Here is an 18,386-nt window from a genome sequence, read left to right as displayed (position 1 = left end):
TCTGGCCTGAAGTGCCCCCAGTTTTGATGCGGTTACAAGCAAAGTTCCCCAAGCATCATGACTGACACCTTAATGGGCAGGTTCAAAATTATTTTAGAAATTTTCCCAGTAAATCCAAAAGTTTTAATTGTTTGTACTTTTCCTCCAATGCCCCTGATAGCATGTAAATTATGGGAAGTAGATTCATTATCCAGTTCAATGAGTTATCATCACCACAGAGACTGTAAGTGTGATTTCAGGTGTTCCAGTCTTCACATAATTGTTACTCATCCTTTTTGTGACAAAGATTAATTGAGAACAGCAGTGCCGCTAAGGTAGGCATCTACAGAATCAAGGCCACTGTCATCTATTCTTGGTGTCATAACCCAGACCACCGTTTCACAGGCATCGCTGTGAATACAAAGGAAATGAAATAGTGAAATTTAAGAAGGTTAAGGCAAGAACAGCAGTATATTTGATTTCAAACACTATTACTTGAAGGTAATTTAACCTTTTTGGCTCTGGTAATAAATTATGTAAAATTGTTTTATGAGTAATAAAGATTTTGTTAAAGCAGTTCTAAAGGTTTTCCCCTTGATTTTTTTTTTTTTTTTTTTTTTTTAAGAACTCAAAGCCTCTTTTTTTTGTCCTAAACTTTCATTAGATGCAAAATATTGTAACCAATTTGGTGGTGACATGAGCTAAGGAACCTTGCTGTGAGATTTCACAATAGAGTGCAGCACAATAGCTAAAGAAAATAATGGTTGTGGCTATGGTAACCCAAAGTGAAATATGTTATTTGCATCTGTTTATAACCATACTGAGATGCAATTTACACGTTGCTGCTATAACAGGACATGATTGATGTAATCACAAATGACCTATCACAACATGAAGTCACAAAGTGTTTTTTAAAATTGTTTCTGAAAAGCATCCATGGGAAAAAATGCACAGATCTGACACTTGACATCTCCTGGGCAACTTTAAAAGGGGGGAAAAAAAAAAAAAAGAAAATGAAAAGAAAAATATTTCTGCTTAAAATTATTCCGCTCTTTCATTTTGTTCTTCATTTCTTTTCTCTCCCCTTTAGTTAGTGCAAAGGCTGTACACCTAAAATGCCTGCTACTAAAGTCAGCAGCAAAACTCCCATTAACAGCAGCACACACTGGCTCCAGGTAAATCACTTGCAATCAGCAATATAGCAAGACAGAACTGCTGATTGGCATGTCCCAGGTTCTAACATTATTTTGAGCTGAGTAAAATCTAGCTATTAACCATTCTAGATTAATATCTGACCAAGCACAGCTGGTTTGCTAAACCTTTAGAAACCCGTCCATTGCACAGACGGTCCTCAGGGTCTGGTCTCTCCTATCATCTCTTTCCACATGGAGTCAGCTGTGTGATACCACTGTTGGAGACTTTGGAGAAGACTAGGTTGTCACAAACATGCAATGACTATGACAAAGAGGCTCATTTTTAAAAAACAACCAAAACACTAAATGGGCTACTGAAAATGTAGAGATATGCCAGATGGGAGAAAAAAAAAAAAAAAAAAATCCCATTTCCTACAAATACCAGATTTTATTAAATCGTACTTTTTTTCTGGTTAGCAAACCAACTGTGCATGTTCTGCTTTTATGAAATACCCAAACCCAGACAGGCACCGTGTCTAGTTTGGACAAGCTTGAATCTTGATCTATCACCATGTTGTCTTCCAGCACCATTGCAGGGGGTTCTCCAAGGCCAGTTTTATTCAAAGGCAGAATTTTCTTCTTACCATGAAGAAAATACAGCTACAGAAGCCCCATGCAGCCACATCTAGTGCAGACCAGGCTCCTAGAGTCGCCACCAGAGAAAGCAGCTTCTCCCCAGTCATTCTGAAGCTGATGGCTATCACCTGACTCCCTGAGGAGTGCTCTGTGTGTATGAAAAACACTGAACAGTGCGTGGCCAACCTAGCAGCTCTCAAGCCTCTGCTCAGAGAAAGCAGGGAACTAATTTCTGCATAGAAAAGACTTCCTGAGCTGCAAAACTTGGATGGGAATTTACAGCTACAAAGCTCCTGATGTACAAACCAAGCCAGAGAGAAAAGCTGCTAAAACCAACACTGAGATCCCACCTCCATATGTTGCCCGCCAAGGAATGGTCCTTCATGCCAAGCTCACGTTTCCTAACCAGTAATTTATCCCACTCCCCTCAGTCATGGTAAATCTGATGTTAGTTGGTCAAAATATTCCTAAATATTTCTTTCAACTGTTTGATCTTCTGCAATTGAAAATCGCACTTCACAGCTTAGGCACGGTAGAAACTGTTTACTTTTTAACTTCCAAATTATTTTGTTGAGAAAAAAATAGGTGCAGAATTCATTCTTAAGCATGAGAAAGAAAGCAATGAAAACGCAGTTTAATTGTTTTATGTAGGCTGTCTCGGCACTTCTTGAAAAAGGACAGAAAATCCTTTTTTACAGAGGTACATTCACTGAAAAAATATGAAGTGGAAAATACAGAAAAGTCACTCATGTGCAGATTTGCTTTCATGTAGAGTTAACTATTAACTCTTACAAGACTACACAGTAGCTCTTTAAAGCTTAGGGAAGTTTTGCCAACATGGGCACATTTACAAGAAATTCTAAAACTTGCATTTTCCCTATATAAGACTTAAAAGCTTTTCATAAAATTCCCTAATGAACAGTCATTCTTACCTTTTGTTCACATGGAGAGCAGGTAGTAAATATTGAAAAATAATTTATAAATCCCAAATTTATTTCCAGAGTTCAATTCTTCAATTCAGTGATAAAATACAGCATAAACCGTCTGCAAATCACCATTCATAAAAAGAGAAGAGTTAGTATGAAAGAATCACTTGTGCAAATACTTGCTTTCACATTCTGTTACTGTCTAGGGTAAAGCCCATCATCAATATTTCTGTGAACAAGGAATGACTCTCCATGTACAGACAGCATATCTTAAAACATAGCCTGATTTTCAGAAAATATTTGTTCTTGTTGCTTTTGAAGGAAGAGAAGGGAAGCCAGCCTCTGTTAACATATGACAGCTGGGACACCCCAAAGTGCAAGAACTGACTTTTCTAAAAAACACAGACCTGAAATGAACGCTTGTAGTTTCCTCCCCTCAACCCAAGACTGTGGCTCCTACATCTGTTACAGTCCCTTACCACTTATATTCTAGAGGGGAAGGTCTTCCTTTGAAGCACTGATTTGGTTTCAGGTCCATTACACCCAAGCACAGCAAAAGCATTTGGAATATTTAAGAAACCTTCAAATGAAGTTGCCAGAGAGGAGCTTGCAATCTCCTGTTAAATCACCGATGCCATCTGTCCAGAATTTCCTCAAGAAATTACTATGAAAACATACCGCCAAGAACACAACATCATCTCCAAATTTCTTTGTAGATGTGTTCTTAATGTTCAGGATAATTATCTTCTCAACAAGATTTGGTAATAATCACAGACTTTTCCTTAGGTAATTTAAGGACTTCGTAAATGATGAAGACATTTCAGTGTCTTGGTCTATATGCAGATGAAAGCCACGATCATAGAAAACTCTTACAAAAATCTCTCTTCAGGGAAATGAGAAGAGTTTGCTACATTTACTAAATAATTGAGCAGCTGCATTCCCTCTTTTTTTTTCAGGGAAAGGAAAAGGTACATTTTGGCAGAGATGCACAGTGTTAATTTGATTCGGTGGTGCTCTGCCTAACAGGCTCCTGGGTGTCAGGATGAGCAGCTGCGGTCTCCCTCAGCTTCTCACTCAGGGCCATCCCCAGGGCTCAGCATCCTGACTGCCTCCACTCAGCACCTACGTTATGCCTCAGCAGTAGGTAGCGACATGGTATGGATTACAATTATGGCAACATGCCAGTCTTCAAAAGCTGTGGTTTCTATCATGTGCATCCACTGTGATCTAGTTATGTTAATGCAACTGCACTGACATAGGATGGGCTTTCTTGAAAGAAAAAGACCAACAACCTCTCAGCAGAGACAGCAGCGTTCCAAAATATTAGCAAAATATTGCAGTTTGCAAGTAACATTTGCTGAACTCATTTGACGTCTGCCTGAAAATTGCCCATGAACAGTTAGCAAGATTCTCAAATGTGCTCATTATCTGGAGGATTATTCTTGATGTGCAGTCAGCTTGTAAAGTGTTTGCTGCAAATACAGTCTCCTTCGGGTCAATTACTTAAGTTACACAGTACCGCTTTCCGTGCTCCAACTGGGTGGCTTCTCTGGCTCGCACAGCGTGAGCTGTGAATAGCACAATTTCGTGCACAACTTTGAGTCACAATATGGAAACACGGTGCTAAATATTTGCTTTTTTACCATCGTCTACCCTAGCAAAGCTTGAGCCTTTGATTACTTACAGTATGCCAGCCAGGTTGGGGTAAGGGACAGATTGAATTAAAACATGTTTGAAGTCAAGGACCCAAGTGCTTAACGTTGCTGCTGCCCTGCTAAAAAGCTTTCTTTCGCCCCACAGAACAAAGGAAAGGAGGTGACACTTCCCTTTGCCTGTGCCAATGTCCCCCAATGCGACATACCCTATCCCAACAGACAAAATCTAAAGCTGATAAAAGCTTTCCGCTCTCCCTGTGACAACCCATATCCTGCTGTTAGAAGGTCTTCAAATTTCAACACCAAATTCAAGAACATCATGGCAAAACTAAAAAGAAAAAAAAAAAAAAAAGTCATCCTTATAGTGACAATATAGTGAATCCAGTGTCAGGACTAGAAACACAATAAAGTAATGATTTTGCCAAACATTTTACTATTTAAGGCAGCTTTTGATATATGTGTTATTGACCAAGTTAAAAATGTTCTGAAGAAGTTCTGGGCAAACTGCTAAAGGAACCACAATAATATGTGGGCATTGAAGTGCTTTCAGTTGTCCTTTAGATGAAAGTAGTGACCTTAGTTCACACACTTCATTCCTCCCCTTTTCCAAATGAGTAACTAACACAGAAGTTTTAACGCACTATAATTTGAGCATGTTCATTTTACACTCTGATTTCCTTCCTTGTAATTCACATCTTTGATATACAATTCCCAAATACTGCATGGCTGCAGAGTTTAGTTTCAGGTCACAACACATGACAAGGAAAAGGTTTGTTGTCACAGACTTTGATACTGTGAATCATTTTGCAAGATACCTTCAACACAGGAGTAAGTCTAGGAAAGCCTGAGCTAGGCACTTGTTTAGGTCCTTGATGAATTAGCATCATCTTTTATAACAGAATTTGGCAACCTCTGAAATACCTGACTGCTAAATCATCACAAAATATGTATTTCACTGCTTAGTTCGTGTTTCCCTGCCTAATCAAGCTATGTATTATCTTGCTTGTGCAAGCTAAACATTATTGGAATTACTGTGAAGGAACAATGTTACAAGAAAAAAATTATTTCTTGTAGGAGCATTTGCTCTATGGCCAAAAAAATACACGACATAGCTACTTATCTAACCCCTTCTGCGATCCTACAAAGAATGAGAGATCAGTCCTGAAAGTGACAATATCATCAGCAGACCAAGACTCCTCAGCAAATTTTGTTTTGTATTTGCACTATTTGCCAATGTTGTTTGTGCTATTTTATTTCAAATCTGTTTCCCATATATAGCAAAACGCTCAGGTAAAACAGGAACATGAACTTTAATCTTCACACCTTCACCTCACAGCAGACTAGGAATAGCAGAGACCCCATCACAGGAAAGCAGGGAGCTCTCTTTTTGTTTTTCCCCTCAATTTTCCTAAAAAATAATTAAATCTAAAATTTCATTTGTCAAGAAAACTCCAGCCAGTTCACTCTTAACCACTTCCACTTTGCTAAAAAATTACCACAGGGATGGTGTAAGAGACTCCAAACCAAAGAACACCATCTAAACTCTTATTTTTCTTTTAAAAAGGGCAAAACAAACAAACTAAAAAAACCAAACACAAAACAGGAAAAAGATAAACTTATTTGAAGAGACAGCAGTCCAAGGGCCAATATAAGAAATATTCATCCTGGACAGTTATCTGTAGATTTCATAACTGAGCAAAAAAATCCCTAACATTGCTTAGAATCTTTCTTCAAAATGGTGTAAGGCTTTTGTTGCTCCTAATCCTTTCACAGCACACAAGATTGGACATCACAGCTGTGAGATTGCTGGACTGAAAAGCTATTTCATGTAAGTTTGCAGTTTGTAAGAAGCACTGGTTACAATTTTCCTTTCCCTCCGATATCTGCACAGTATTCATGGGAACTAATGCACCTGCCTTTATTAAACAAAAGATGTAGAAGAATATACATGTTTAGAGAATGCAATATATAGTTTCCTAAAAATAATTCATCATATGCAGAATATTAGATGTATTTGTGAGACCTTTATGCTGGAGTCCATTAAATACACTGACCTACATAGCTCTTACTCTACATCTCCAGTCCATGACTGCTGTATTTCTTTATTAACACAGTCTTCTAGACTTTACGCTCTTATGTTTTCATTATGTTACGGCATTTCACACCTGGTGTTTTTCCCCGCTGGGATTTCCAGTGGGGGCGGTTATTAGAGATTCACAACAAAGCCAGAAAGAAAACCAACCTACCAGATCAGGGATGTGTTTCGCCTTTCTCAGAACTGTGTCCCAGTGACCCCAGTGGGTTGTTACAGCAGGCCAGATCCCCTCTTCAGACATTACAGTAACATTTGCGTATAGATTTATCACAAATGTATTAATTTACAAGGATGTATGTGTGCGCGCCAAGATCATTGTGTTCTGCAGCCCTATGGGGCAATTAAAGGCCTGACTTAAATATAATGCTCCCAAGCATTTACTGCTACTGTTTGGTGGTAAAAGATCACAACCCCCAAACCTTGTGATAAGTAGTGAAGGACATCAGAGTCAACCTCTACCTCATTAACTTGCCCCGGCTATAGGACAAAATCGATTGAAACTGATGATGCTCTGAAACAGGTCACAGATTCACATTCTCCTGTTTCGTGGAAGGGGAGAGGGGTATGTGGGTTCTGGTCATTAAATAACTAAAAGTGCACGTAATGAAGACAAGCAGGACAGCACTACCTAAGAACGTACACGGAGATTATGATCTGTACATATTTAGCAAACGTTCAGATTGTTTCTCTGCTGTTTTTACACCTCAGTGTGAAGTAGTGACACAGGATAACAGTCCTTTAACTCTGATAGCCTGCCTAGAGGGGGACTCTGTCCGCACAAACCCTAAGCGACAGATCATCTGTCAGGAGACCCTGCCATGGGGCCACCTCCAGGGCCACACTCTCATCTGCTTTTGGAGAAAGGAAAAGGAGACGATACAAATCCAACACAGGAGAGGCATGGGCTCCTTAAAAAGGATTTTGATGTAATCCAAGCAACGCATTAAGTAGTGTGGAAACAGAAAGGACATTTCTAAGACGGGGCTTCTATCTTGTTATCTGAATCCATATATGGTTTTTTCTACCCAAAGTAAATATTCACTATTTCAAGGACTCTTGCGTAAAGCTCATTTGTTGCATGCTTCTACTATCCTTTAGCTCTGAAGCAACGCAATGACAAAACCCAGGAACGCGGAGCCTGCAGGCACTCCTCACCTACTGGTGTGCCTCGGAGCAGTCAGCACTGATCCGGCAGGCTTAATGCGGCTTGGCTCATTTCCATGAAATGATGATAAACAGAACTCATTCCCAGGAAACATGCTAAAAGCAAAGGCAGCTTCAGGGCTGGCACATTCCCCGGATCGAGGGAAGCCTCAAAGCTCCCCAGTGCCAGAGGCAGGACTGGCACAACAGCAGGGAAGGGCTGCCGGTGCAGGAACCGCAGCCGGGTAGGCAAGCGTTCTGCATGCCGGCCGGCAAAGTGACACCGTTAATAGGCTGCCATCGTGATTTATCTTACACAGTATACAAATGATGTTTGCTCATGAAAAGTAAATACTGGTTGGGGGGAGAAGAGAAGGAAGCCAACAAAAATAACTGAACTGTGTTAATTTGTTTCTAGACTTTTATGGAGTCTACTCAGGCGCTGATCTTTACATGGGTAAGACAGCATACGTATCTCTCTCTCTCCTGTACCTTTACCAATCAGTGCCATTCTGTCTGATTTCCACCAAAGAATGCTCTTGGTAGCAGGACAGATATTAACGACATTTAGATCAAATGAGATTTGTAGGTATTCATGTACATAGCTGCCACCAATGCTATTCATCCTAAGATAAATTATTTTTCATTCTTTAAATAATTTTAAAATGCTCCATAGCATATTTTGAAAGATTGTCCAGAAAAAAAAAATGCTAGGAAGCAAGAAAATGCTAGAAACAAGAAAATTATTTTCATATACCTTTAAAATTACCTAAGTAGCCAACATGCTATGCATGCTTAACTTTTTTTATATATTATCATCTATGAGAAATTATCAATCATAAAAGCATTACTTCAGTTATACTGCGATATTCTCGTACACTATCTTGCATTGTGGTATCTCATGAGAAAAAAAAGGATATCCGAGAAATGCATTAAGACACTTAGCTTATTAAAGGCCAGTCATATTTAAGCTTGTTTTTATTGCCCTAGGCTTTTATGATCGAGCAATGGAAAATTTTTCTTCATATTTTTCAGAAATAACAGAAAATTCCAAGAAATGGAAGCCACTGCTAGTAAAAGAAGAAAAGCTGAGTATCATCAGGGTTAATAGCTCCTATGTGAGATCCATGAATGATTACAGAGTTACTTTTATATATCGAACTTTCACTTTTCATTAATAATATGCTGCCTCTTTGGGACATAGGTGCGCTCATGGTACAAAGGCTATTTATTCATCACATGGAATAGAAGAGCTAGAGGAACAATGGCTTCAAAGGTCTCATGCTTATACATTTTGACAGTAGTTTGTTGGGCAAGCGCTCTTTGGTACTTAAGTATAACTCGCCCTACTTCTTCCTACACTGGCCACAGACAGCTCAGTAGCATATCCATAGCCAGAAAAAATGTTTCCTTTGGCAACATAAGAACTCGACCTATAAATCCACATTCCTTTGACTTTCTTATCAATGAACCCAACAAATGTGAGAAGAGCGTCCCTTTTTTGGTCATTCTTATCAGCACAACTCACAAAGAGTTTGATGCAAGGCAAGCCATTCGAGAAACGTGGGGAGACGAAAACAACTTTAAAGGAATTAAAATCACCACACTATTTCTTCTCGGAAAAAATGCAGATCCTGTGTTAAATCAAATGGTAGAGCAAGAAAGCCAAATTTTTCACGACATTATTGTGGAAGATTTTATTGACTCTTATCATAACCTCACTCTGAAAACGTTGATGGGGATGAGGTGGGTAGCAACGTTTTGTTCAAAAGCAAAGTATGTTATGAAGACAGACAGTGATATTTTTGTAAATATGGATAATCTTATTTATAAGCTGCTCAAACCTAACACCAAGCCAAGGAGAAGGTACTTCACTGGTTACGTTATAAACGGAGGACCAATAAGAGATGTTCGCAGTAAGTGGTACATGCCAAGAGATTTGTATCCCGACAGCAATTACCCACCCTTCTGTTCGGGCACCGGCTACATTTTTTCAGCTGATGTAGCGGAACTGATTTACAAAACCTCCCTTCATACCAGACTTCTTCATCTTGAAGACGTGTATGTTGGACTCTGTCTTCGGAAGCTGGGCATTCACCCCTTCCAAAACAGTGGCTTCAATCACTGGAAAATGGCCTACAGCTTGTGCAGGTACCGCAGGGTCATCACAGTGCACCAGATAACACCAGAAGAAATGCACAGAATTTGGAATGACATGTCCAGCAAGAAACATCTTAGATGTTAAGATTTTTACAGATGTAAATACCTTTTTTAGTAATTTTGGTTTAGTCTGGTTCTTTTTTGACAAAGCGATCTGCTGATTTACAGGTTAAACTATGAGATATTAACTGTGAAAGGATTTTTAATGACTGATTTTTCATTCTCATTTTGACTACTGGTTTACAGACTTCAGGCTCTTTTCATAAGGACATTACACCGACCGAAAGGATCTAGAGTCAAATCTCAGATTTTGTATATTATCCTCTATCACACATATCAGCTCCTGCATCTGTATGTAAAAGGACAGTAATAAACTATTTTGAGCTGCTTAACAGTTCATTCCCCAGCCTCTGAGATAAGACTCGGGCCCTAGAATGAAGAATTACAAACATACTTTTATTCCTTTTTTTGACACCCTACAACCATCTCTATTTAGAGCTTTGTTAATAAATGGAGCGGTATACGTTTGCACTGACGTTACACCTATCTTGACATGTATATTTTATGGTACAATGTGTGCTATTCCCAAACAGCTTACTGATGGTATAATATCAGAATTTAGACAGGTAAGAACATTAAAGTCTCACAGGCCTTAGGAAACAAACCAACACGCTGAAGTATATCTTTATTTATCAAACGGTATTCCTTTAAATTATTTCAGAAGATACCCCATTTCTTTCCACTGCCTAAAGTAGCCCCTAAAAGATGTAACACAATTTTATAATTAAGTAGAATGTGTAGGTGAAATAAGACAGGGAAGATGTATGAAAAACTGTCTTAAAAATACATGAGAAAAGTATTAATATCTTTTAATTTCAAAGCAAGTGCAATGTTTCTCATTAGTATCAGTGCATCTCTCCATTAAGCATCTTGCATAGCAATATATAATTATATTGAATAATAAAAGTGTCAATAAGCAGTATATTTCTTCAACATCAATCAGTGCACTATTTACCTACAAAAAAGTAACACAGAAGCAGCTTTTTAAGGGTAAGCTCTAGTTTTTGCTATGGTACATATATGAATGAGAGTCTAGCAGATTTTTAATGGTGTAGAAAAGTAGAATTTTGTCCAATAAAAGAATGCAATCAATTTTCTGTTGATTGGGCAACAGAGTGCATAACAGTTACGTACAACTTTCACAGCAAAATAGAGGGCTTTTAAGAATCACTTATTACAGAAAAACAAATTCTAGCCTTTTTTACAGATCTGCAGCTCCCAGGTTACTCATCACAGAGCCAACACTCACCAAGGTCCCACTCAAGAGATCCCCAGAGCACGTGACAGAAATCAAATACACAAGATTTTATTCAAGTTTCATAATGTGCTTATGTGTTTTGAATATGAAAGTTAATGAAATATCAAGAGAATTATTTCCTGGAAAATTCTTTGATAAATTCAAGCCATGTCTATTCAGCACCACCTTCTAAAAAAGCGCTAAAATATGACGTTGCTCAGAAAATAACTTGGAACGAAGAATTCACAGACAAGTTACAAAGACACAAATCTCACCAAATATATTATTGGTCGTAGATTACTCACACCATCCACAGCACACACAAAAGTCTCATTCATTTCAGTCAGCGTTACGTGTAACATATGAAAAACTGTTCAGTCTGTACATTATTCAGGTTGTCTAAAGTTATCAGAAATTTACTGAATAAGAATTTAAAGGAAAACTCTGACCTGATTTTGCCATAGGTGTACATAGCACTTTACATAAAGTAATGAAGATGCTAACAGAGGAATGAAGATGCTACCCCAAAAGGTTTGTAGTTTCATGACAAATTTTTAGTCTTATTCACAGATGTAGCACTACTGTTTCGAAAGGAGCTACTTGTAAGGTAAAGCGTACCTGGCCTTCAAGCCACAAGCAGTAGCTGTCGGAAACAAATCTACTTCAGATCTAAAGGTGAAGCTACACAACAGATAGCCCAGGAGTTACTGCTAATCAACAGAAGCTTGTGCACCCTTCATAAATGAAAAACACTAATTTTATATAAAAATACAGAATCTCTTGCAGCATAATCAAGATTTATCCTTCCCTAGTTGACCTAGTCCTTGTTAAATTACTTTTGCTTCCTACCAAACTCAGAACTCTAGCTAAACAAGGTCCAACTAATTGCATAGACGAATATATAAGATGAACACACCGACTGGGACAAGTTCAGCTTTCCTTACCCAAGCCCCAGAATATGCTTGTTTAGGAAGGGAAACAAGGGTGAAGTTCATCCCCAGCCCTTAGGTAAATCAGGCAGCATGGATGCCATCCTACTGGGAACACACTTTGTAGTAATTTCAACCCACAGGCTGCAATCACCTCTACTATCCCTCTACACTGTGCAGTAATTTGGGGTTTCTGAATCCACAGCCTAATGGATTTGGTGGCCTTACTTCTCCTCCTGATGCTTCTGGGGCCTTTGGTTAGTAACCAAGAGAACAGCAGGGCTCCCAGTCCAGATACCTCAGGGCTTAAGTAGCACGGCAGCCTTGAATTTCCCCTAGTACAAGTAGACTGCATTAATGATTGGAAGGTACACCTTGAAAATAGTATCTGAAAAAAATATATTTCGTGCCATTTATAAAGAGATAGATCTTCAACAGAAATGTAAATGTTCATCTTGAAACTGATGTACATATTTCTAAGGCATTTTCTTCTGTATTCAGCTGTATATATGTGTAGTCTGCTTGCTATGTAGTATTCTGTTATGCATGGAGCTGAGTTAGGCATTATATTTGTTCAGTGTTTCAAGAGCCTTAAGCATGTGTGCCCTAACTTTTGAATGTACAAGATTTTTTTTTCTTTTACTGTCAAGCGCATTTAAAAGAACACAACAAAAGCCTAGTTTTCTACTTCTATTAGTTTTCTGATACTAGACTTCACTAGCTTGTTACACCTAGGTAACAGATTTATTATTTTCTCTTTGCTCAGTAATTGTCATATTGCACCCTGGAGACAGAAAGGGAGCAATATGTCTACTCATAGGGACAGCTCACTGTCCCTTCCACTCAGTAGTGTTTGTGCCACATGGGGTACTGTTAACAAAAAAGTGTTTGCATTAAGCTTCCTTTAATCAAAAGAAATACTTCTGTTACTTGCAGGTCATTTTGTTTCACTGGGCATGGGACAAATGACAACTTGGTTAAGACGTGCTGGCTTCTAGTCGCTTCAAAAGTGTGACTATAGTCACATTTTGATTCCGATATGTACATGAACACAGCACATTGAGGGAAGAAGCTAGGGGGGAAATGCCTCTCTTTAGGAGGAATTTTTCACAAAAGTTTTTTTGTTGCTAAAACTGTGAGAGTATTTAAACAGAAGTCTCAAGGTTCATTTTCCATCTTTCCTAATAATAATGTTAAGTATCAATTTTGACTCTTTATTGGATTATTTTTTTTGTCTTTATAATGTAGATGGCAATGGCAATTTGTAAATGAAGAGTGTAATTAACTAGAAAAACTTGTCAACAGTAACCGAACTTTAGGTGTATCATTATATATGACTGGCTGTACTTATGTATTTATTTGTCTAAATTGTATATATTGTTTTATCTATAGTGTCTGTAGGAGTGCATTCTTTTAGATTAAAGTATTATTTACAGTTTTGTGGGATTGCCAGCAAAGCTGCTAACCAAGATACTATTTTTTTGTATCAATGTCAAATAATAAAAAAAATTAAGAACAAAATCATATGAAAAATTGAAGGTGTCCTGTAAGTTCTCTTCTTCACTTCTTTCTAGAAATGTAAATGGTATTACCTGAAAACACAATACCAGTGAATAGGCTCATTTCTCATAAGGAAGAATATTGTGCTGTAAAAGCAGATTTAAAAAAAAATAATTGGAAAAAATAAACACAACAAAAATATTACTTTTATTTAATATTTGTGCAACAACTTCATCAAGCTTCTGTCCACACTGATCAGGTGTACTACTACATTTGACACCAAAGACTTAATCTTAAAACAGCCATAGCAATATCTGGCAAATTGGCAGATGGGTTCATCAGCTGCTTTGCCCTATTCCGCTGCTCTGGCATCCCCAGCTCACAAGACCGAAGTCTGGCAGTTCTAAGGTGGTGAAGCTCTTTGACTCCCTTGGCCTGCAACATGACTCTTCCGCTACCTCCATGGTACCTTGATGAGTATGGTTGCAGCCATCAAAAGGTACACACAGGGGAAAAAAGAGAAAGCACTAATGTCCCAAAACCCATATCTCATAAAACCACAATAAACTCACCCTGAAGTTGCTATGTGACCGCTGGGAGGGCACCCATATAGAGGGAAGGGGTCCTCTCCTGGCCTCTTAGAGACACATGCTGACTCTGACAGAGCTTTTGCTTCCCCAAGCCTACCAAAAAGCACCGGGAAATAAATGAAGCAGCACAATCTGAATACATCCAGATTATCCGGTTAGTCTCATGTAGTGTTTGTCTCCCAGTACAAATATATTAAGATGATGTTTTGTCCGGTAGGAAGGCCTTGGTGACCTTAGGGTCTTCACATCAAAAAAAACCCACCACAAAACAAAAGAACATAAAAGCAGGACAAAGTCCCTTTTATTGTAAGAACTAGCCAGAGTAATTCCTCTCTCTCCATTCTCCCCTTTGCAGTTTCCTATGTAGAATGAAACATCTAATCTCTTTGACTACTGGTTTCAGAGCTCAGTAACCCAAACTCATTCATGAAATTCAGGGGGAAATAACACACACTCCTGAGAAGAAGCATAGCTTTTGCAAACCGAAGTGTATTTTCTTTGTGTCACCTATTTCAGAAGCAGCTGAAGCCTGCTGCAGAGTCCTCAGGAATCCCAGGAGCATCTGCAGCGATGCAGCAACCTTACAAATCGTAACAAGATGCTTTAAAACAATTAAGAGTTTCACACATAGTAAAAACCCCTCCACTCATTTTCATTTTTCTCTTGTTTTCACCATAGCAGCCTGAGTCTAATTGCAACACTTACATGGTGTTTAATTAATATACAGCTTGGAGATATACAGATATTAGCAGTAGTAGGGTGGATTTCATGTAGCTTGATTATCTTAATTACAAGCATTCTATTTTCTCATTTACTTAATTGATTGTCATAGATTTCCAAAGAAATTTGCACTGCCCTAAGTGAAAACAATATGTAAAAAAAACCTTCTTAAAACTGCTGAAGCAGGCCTATTCAAGCAGCAATGTGCCAGAAAAGGAGATCCATATGACATGAAACATTGTACTGAATAATACCTGCTTACTTTTCTCTTGTTAAAAATAGGAACTTATGAAATGGAAGGAGTCATCTGGGAAAAAAAAAAAAAAAAGAGAATATACCTTATTGATTCAACTGCACCTGTAATAGAGTTGTCTCAAGTATCTCCTCTGATGACATGCCTAACACAGGAAAAAAGATCCATTTTTCTGCTAGGTCTGCAAGTTAGCTGACTCCACATTATATCTCTGCCTCACCTCAAAGAGCTAAGGAGAGCAAGAGGCGATTTATTCGTCATGCAAGATTTATCTTTGAGCATTTATTCTGCAAAGGCAGTCTTACATATCAAGCTGTGTAGAATTACGTGCAATGGTTTTGTAATGCAGACAACTTTTATTTGGAGGAAGCAAATATTGCAAACTTGAGGTGTGCAGGGTAACACCTACTATATCTGCAGCTCAGTCAAGACTATCAAGAATAATTCCAATCCCTACATCCCTTTTTCCTTTAGGAGTTCCTTTCTCCAGCCTATTTTCTAGCATGACCTCTTTCCTCAAAGAGAAAGCAGACGTCTCAAACACCTTAGTATAGCAGTAAAAGCAAGGGGGAAGCAGAGAGCTCCCTACAGTATCATTAGGGAAGTGCTACCGGCTCCAGAGTACAAAATTATGTAGCACGACATCCACCCTCTTTTGGCAATAAAGATAGCAGCCACGTAAGTAAGATAAGCCACAACCAGCGCCTGGACTCATCCATCTTGCTACAGCAGCCATTGGGCTCCAAGTGCATCATTCTCAGATCACGCATCAATTCTTGCTTAGCATGAGACATTTATAGGAACATCTTAAAAGAAAAGCAGTGCCAAAGTGTAGCAAGAGCAGAAAGGGATAAAAAATTTTGAAACATTCTAAAATTTTTTATTATTTATTCAACTTCATTAAAATCCTTCCTCAAAAAAGAATCTTCTATTGCAAGAAGTTTCAACAGTTATCCATTATCCATCAGATCTTATCCTCATACATATTCAAGGGCAATGAAGTAAAACACTGGTCTCCATTATCTGCTGTACTGCAGACTGCATTTGGATTGAGCTGTGTGAGGCAAGTCAGATTTGATTCAAGTCACAAGCCCCATTGGTTTCAATGGGATTTATGCCTGTTTACAAAGGGTTGAATTTCATGCTCTGTGTCCAGCTTGGGTCTTACTCCTACTCACAGTGAAATCAAACTGGGATGTCATCAAGGTTTCTGGGGAAGAACACTGTATTCCAGGCGGTACTTCACTCACCAGAAACTGCAACTCTTCTCAAATGCAAGCAGGAAGACAAAGCAAGTGGCAATCTCTCCAATTTTCCATTAAGCCTACTCCTTATGAAGAAAAAGTAGAACATGAGACCTGCGGGTTTGTAACCTGTGCAATGAAAGCAGGCATATAACACTAACTCTTGACAGGAGAGGGCTCTGTGCTGAGTTATCTATCACCTGGCTCTCTGCCAGTTCACAAACACGTTACATTCTGCTCATAAAAAGTCTCTATGGCAGCGCTAACAAATACATGCCACTGGTGAGAGCAACAGCCCCACAGGGCCATACCTACTTCTTGCAATTGCTCCTTTTTCATCCCCTACACAGCTTTTATTTTTGCAGTCATGGCAAGTCCTCTCCTCCATTTGTCAGACCAGCCGCTATGCTCAAAAACTTTTGGTGAGGACCCCTTCTGGCTCTAGTCTCTACCTTTAAGCAACACTAAACCTCCTGCCTTTTCCCTGTGCTCAGCTAGCTCTTCATTTAGTGTAGTTCCCGCACCCAAAGAGCTCCCCCTCCACATTCACATGCCCTTTGCCATCACCACAGCTGCCTCATCTCACAGAGCAGACTCCAGCCATCAGCAGGTCCTTCAGCTGTGGCTTAGCCCTCAACACATTTCTCTTCCCTCTCTCTCCTCCTTCTGCCAACAAGCCCTGGAAAGCTGTCACCTGCCTGCTTTCCTACTATTCTTTCTTCTCCTTGCAGGACCGTTTACTTCTCTCCATTATTAGTTTCTTACAAAACTGAGACTTGCACATGGTTTGCCAGTCTCAACTTAAAGCCATTACCATAAGGTAGGACGGACACCTTGACTTTCCACCACATCCTTCTCCTCCCTCTCTTTTCTGCACTTCAGCTTTTTGCTTGATTTGCAAAAATCTCTTTAGCCTCGCTGCATTCTTCTGCACTTTTAATCTGCTTCAACCTGGTACATTTCCCTGTTGTTTCCATCACTCTTTCCGTTTTCCTAACGTGCTTTTACATAGCTCAGCATCCTCCCATAAAAGCCAGCCACAAAAAGCAGAGGACGGGGTTTTATGAAGAGATGGTCCCTACTTGAAGGGTTTACAGTCCAATACCTGGTAAAGTGAATTCAGTGAGTTTCAGAGGACAAGTAGCCCTTGAAGTAGTTCCTTCAAGAACCTTTTCCTTTGTATTGCCTAGTCTAGTTTTAGGTATATGGAAAAAACAGGTCCATCGTCTTTCATCTTGGCCCTGCCTGCAGAGATTATTGCACAATTCACACAAGACAAAAACGTGCCTAACAGATCTTGGTATCACACACTTTCTTTGTATGTTTTTTCCTTGTTCCTTTTACCTTCCCTCACATAACCTCGAATAGTTCACCAGAATTCAAACCAGCATTTTTTCACATTTAATTTTAACTTCCATTTAATCAAGTATACCTTATTCCATAATTTCAATGTTTTAATCTTTTTATCTGCTTCTGCTCTCTGTGTTGCCTCCACTTTCCTCCTATCTTTCTAATAGTCAGACATCTGGCACTGAATCTATTACAAGAGTATTTGCATGAAGGCTGAGCACAGCAGTACTTTTCTCTGTCCCTGTTTCTGAGGTATCAACGACTGCGTTATTGGATTAGTTTCACCAGACAGGACAGCTTGTCTTATATTATCACATTTAAAGCAGAAAATTAACTTGTGCTAGCATCTGGAACAGACAGCAAGTCTACAGAGCTAGAGCAGCTATAGACATGGCAGGTGTCAAGATATCCAGGCTATTTTTAAAAGTATCTAGTTAATGAACTTTCTTTATATAGAAAACCATTTCCCCTCATGAAGGCCACAGAAAGGTTCAGATCATTCAGGATAAAGTCATTGAGGTGCACTGAAGCTTTGTATTATGTTTGCCATCACTTTGGAACCAATCCTTTACCTGCCAGTTTTACCAAGTTTTGGTTGCAGGATGGTTTATGAAACGAAGTATTGCTGCCTCTGGGGAGTGGTATCCTGTACTGATGAGGCTGACTTGGTACTTCCCGTGTACCATTTTACTCTAACAAATTACAGCATATCAGTACATTGAACTGCAAACTCAGCTGATGCCAAGGTTGATGATAGGCTGCTTTAATTGCTCATT

General features: G+C 39.0%; 1 protein-coding gene across 5 annotated transcripts in view; it reads left to right on the top strand.

Annotated features, from left to right (window-relative positions):
- Positions 1-13,467, top strand: part of B3GALT1 (beta-1,3-galactosyltransferase 1) — a 220,459-nt gene extending 206,992 nt beyond the window's left edge. For 4 of the 5 annotated variants that reach the window (XM_049797964.1, XM_049797940.1, XM_049797931.1 and 1 more), the window contains 2 exons: positions 7,986-8,024; positions 8,603-13,467. In XM_049797964.1, the coding sequence (XP_049653921.1) occupies positions 8,832-9,812 (981 nt within the window). In that variant the 5' untranslated portion in view covers positions 7,986-8,024; positions 8,603-8,831 and the 3' untranslated portion in view covers positions 9,813-13,467. The remainder of the gene's footprint in view (positions 1-7,985; positions 8,025-8,602) is intronic. The other variant, XM_049797954.1, reaches the window with a different exon arrangement.
- The last annotated feature ends 4,919 nt before the right edge of the window (positions 13,468-18,386 follow it).

This window comes from Accipiter gentilis, chromosome 1, assembly GCF_929443795.1.
Source record: "Accipiter gentilis chromosome 1, bAccGen1.1, whole genome shotgun sequence".
Taxonomy (NCBI): domain Eukaryota; kingdom Metazoa; phylum Chordata; class Aves; order Accipitriformes; family Accipitridae; genus Astur; species Astur gentilis.
Note: the sequence above shows the minus strand (reverse complement) of the source record. Positions and strands in the feature narration are given on the sequence as shown.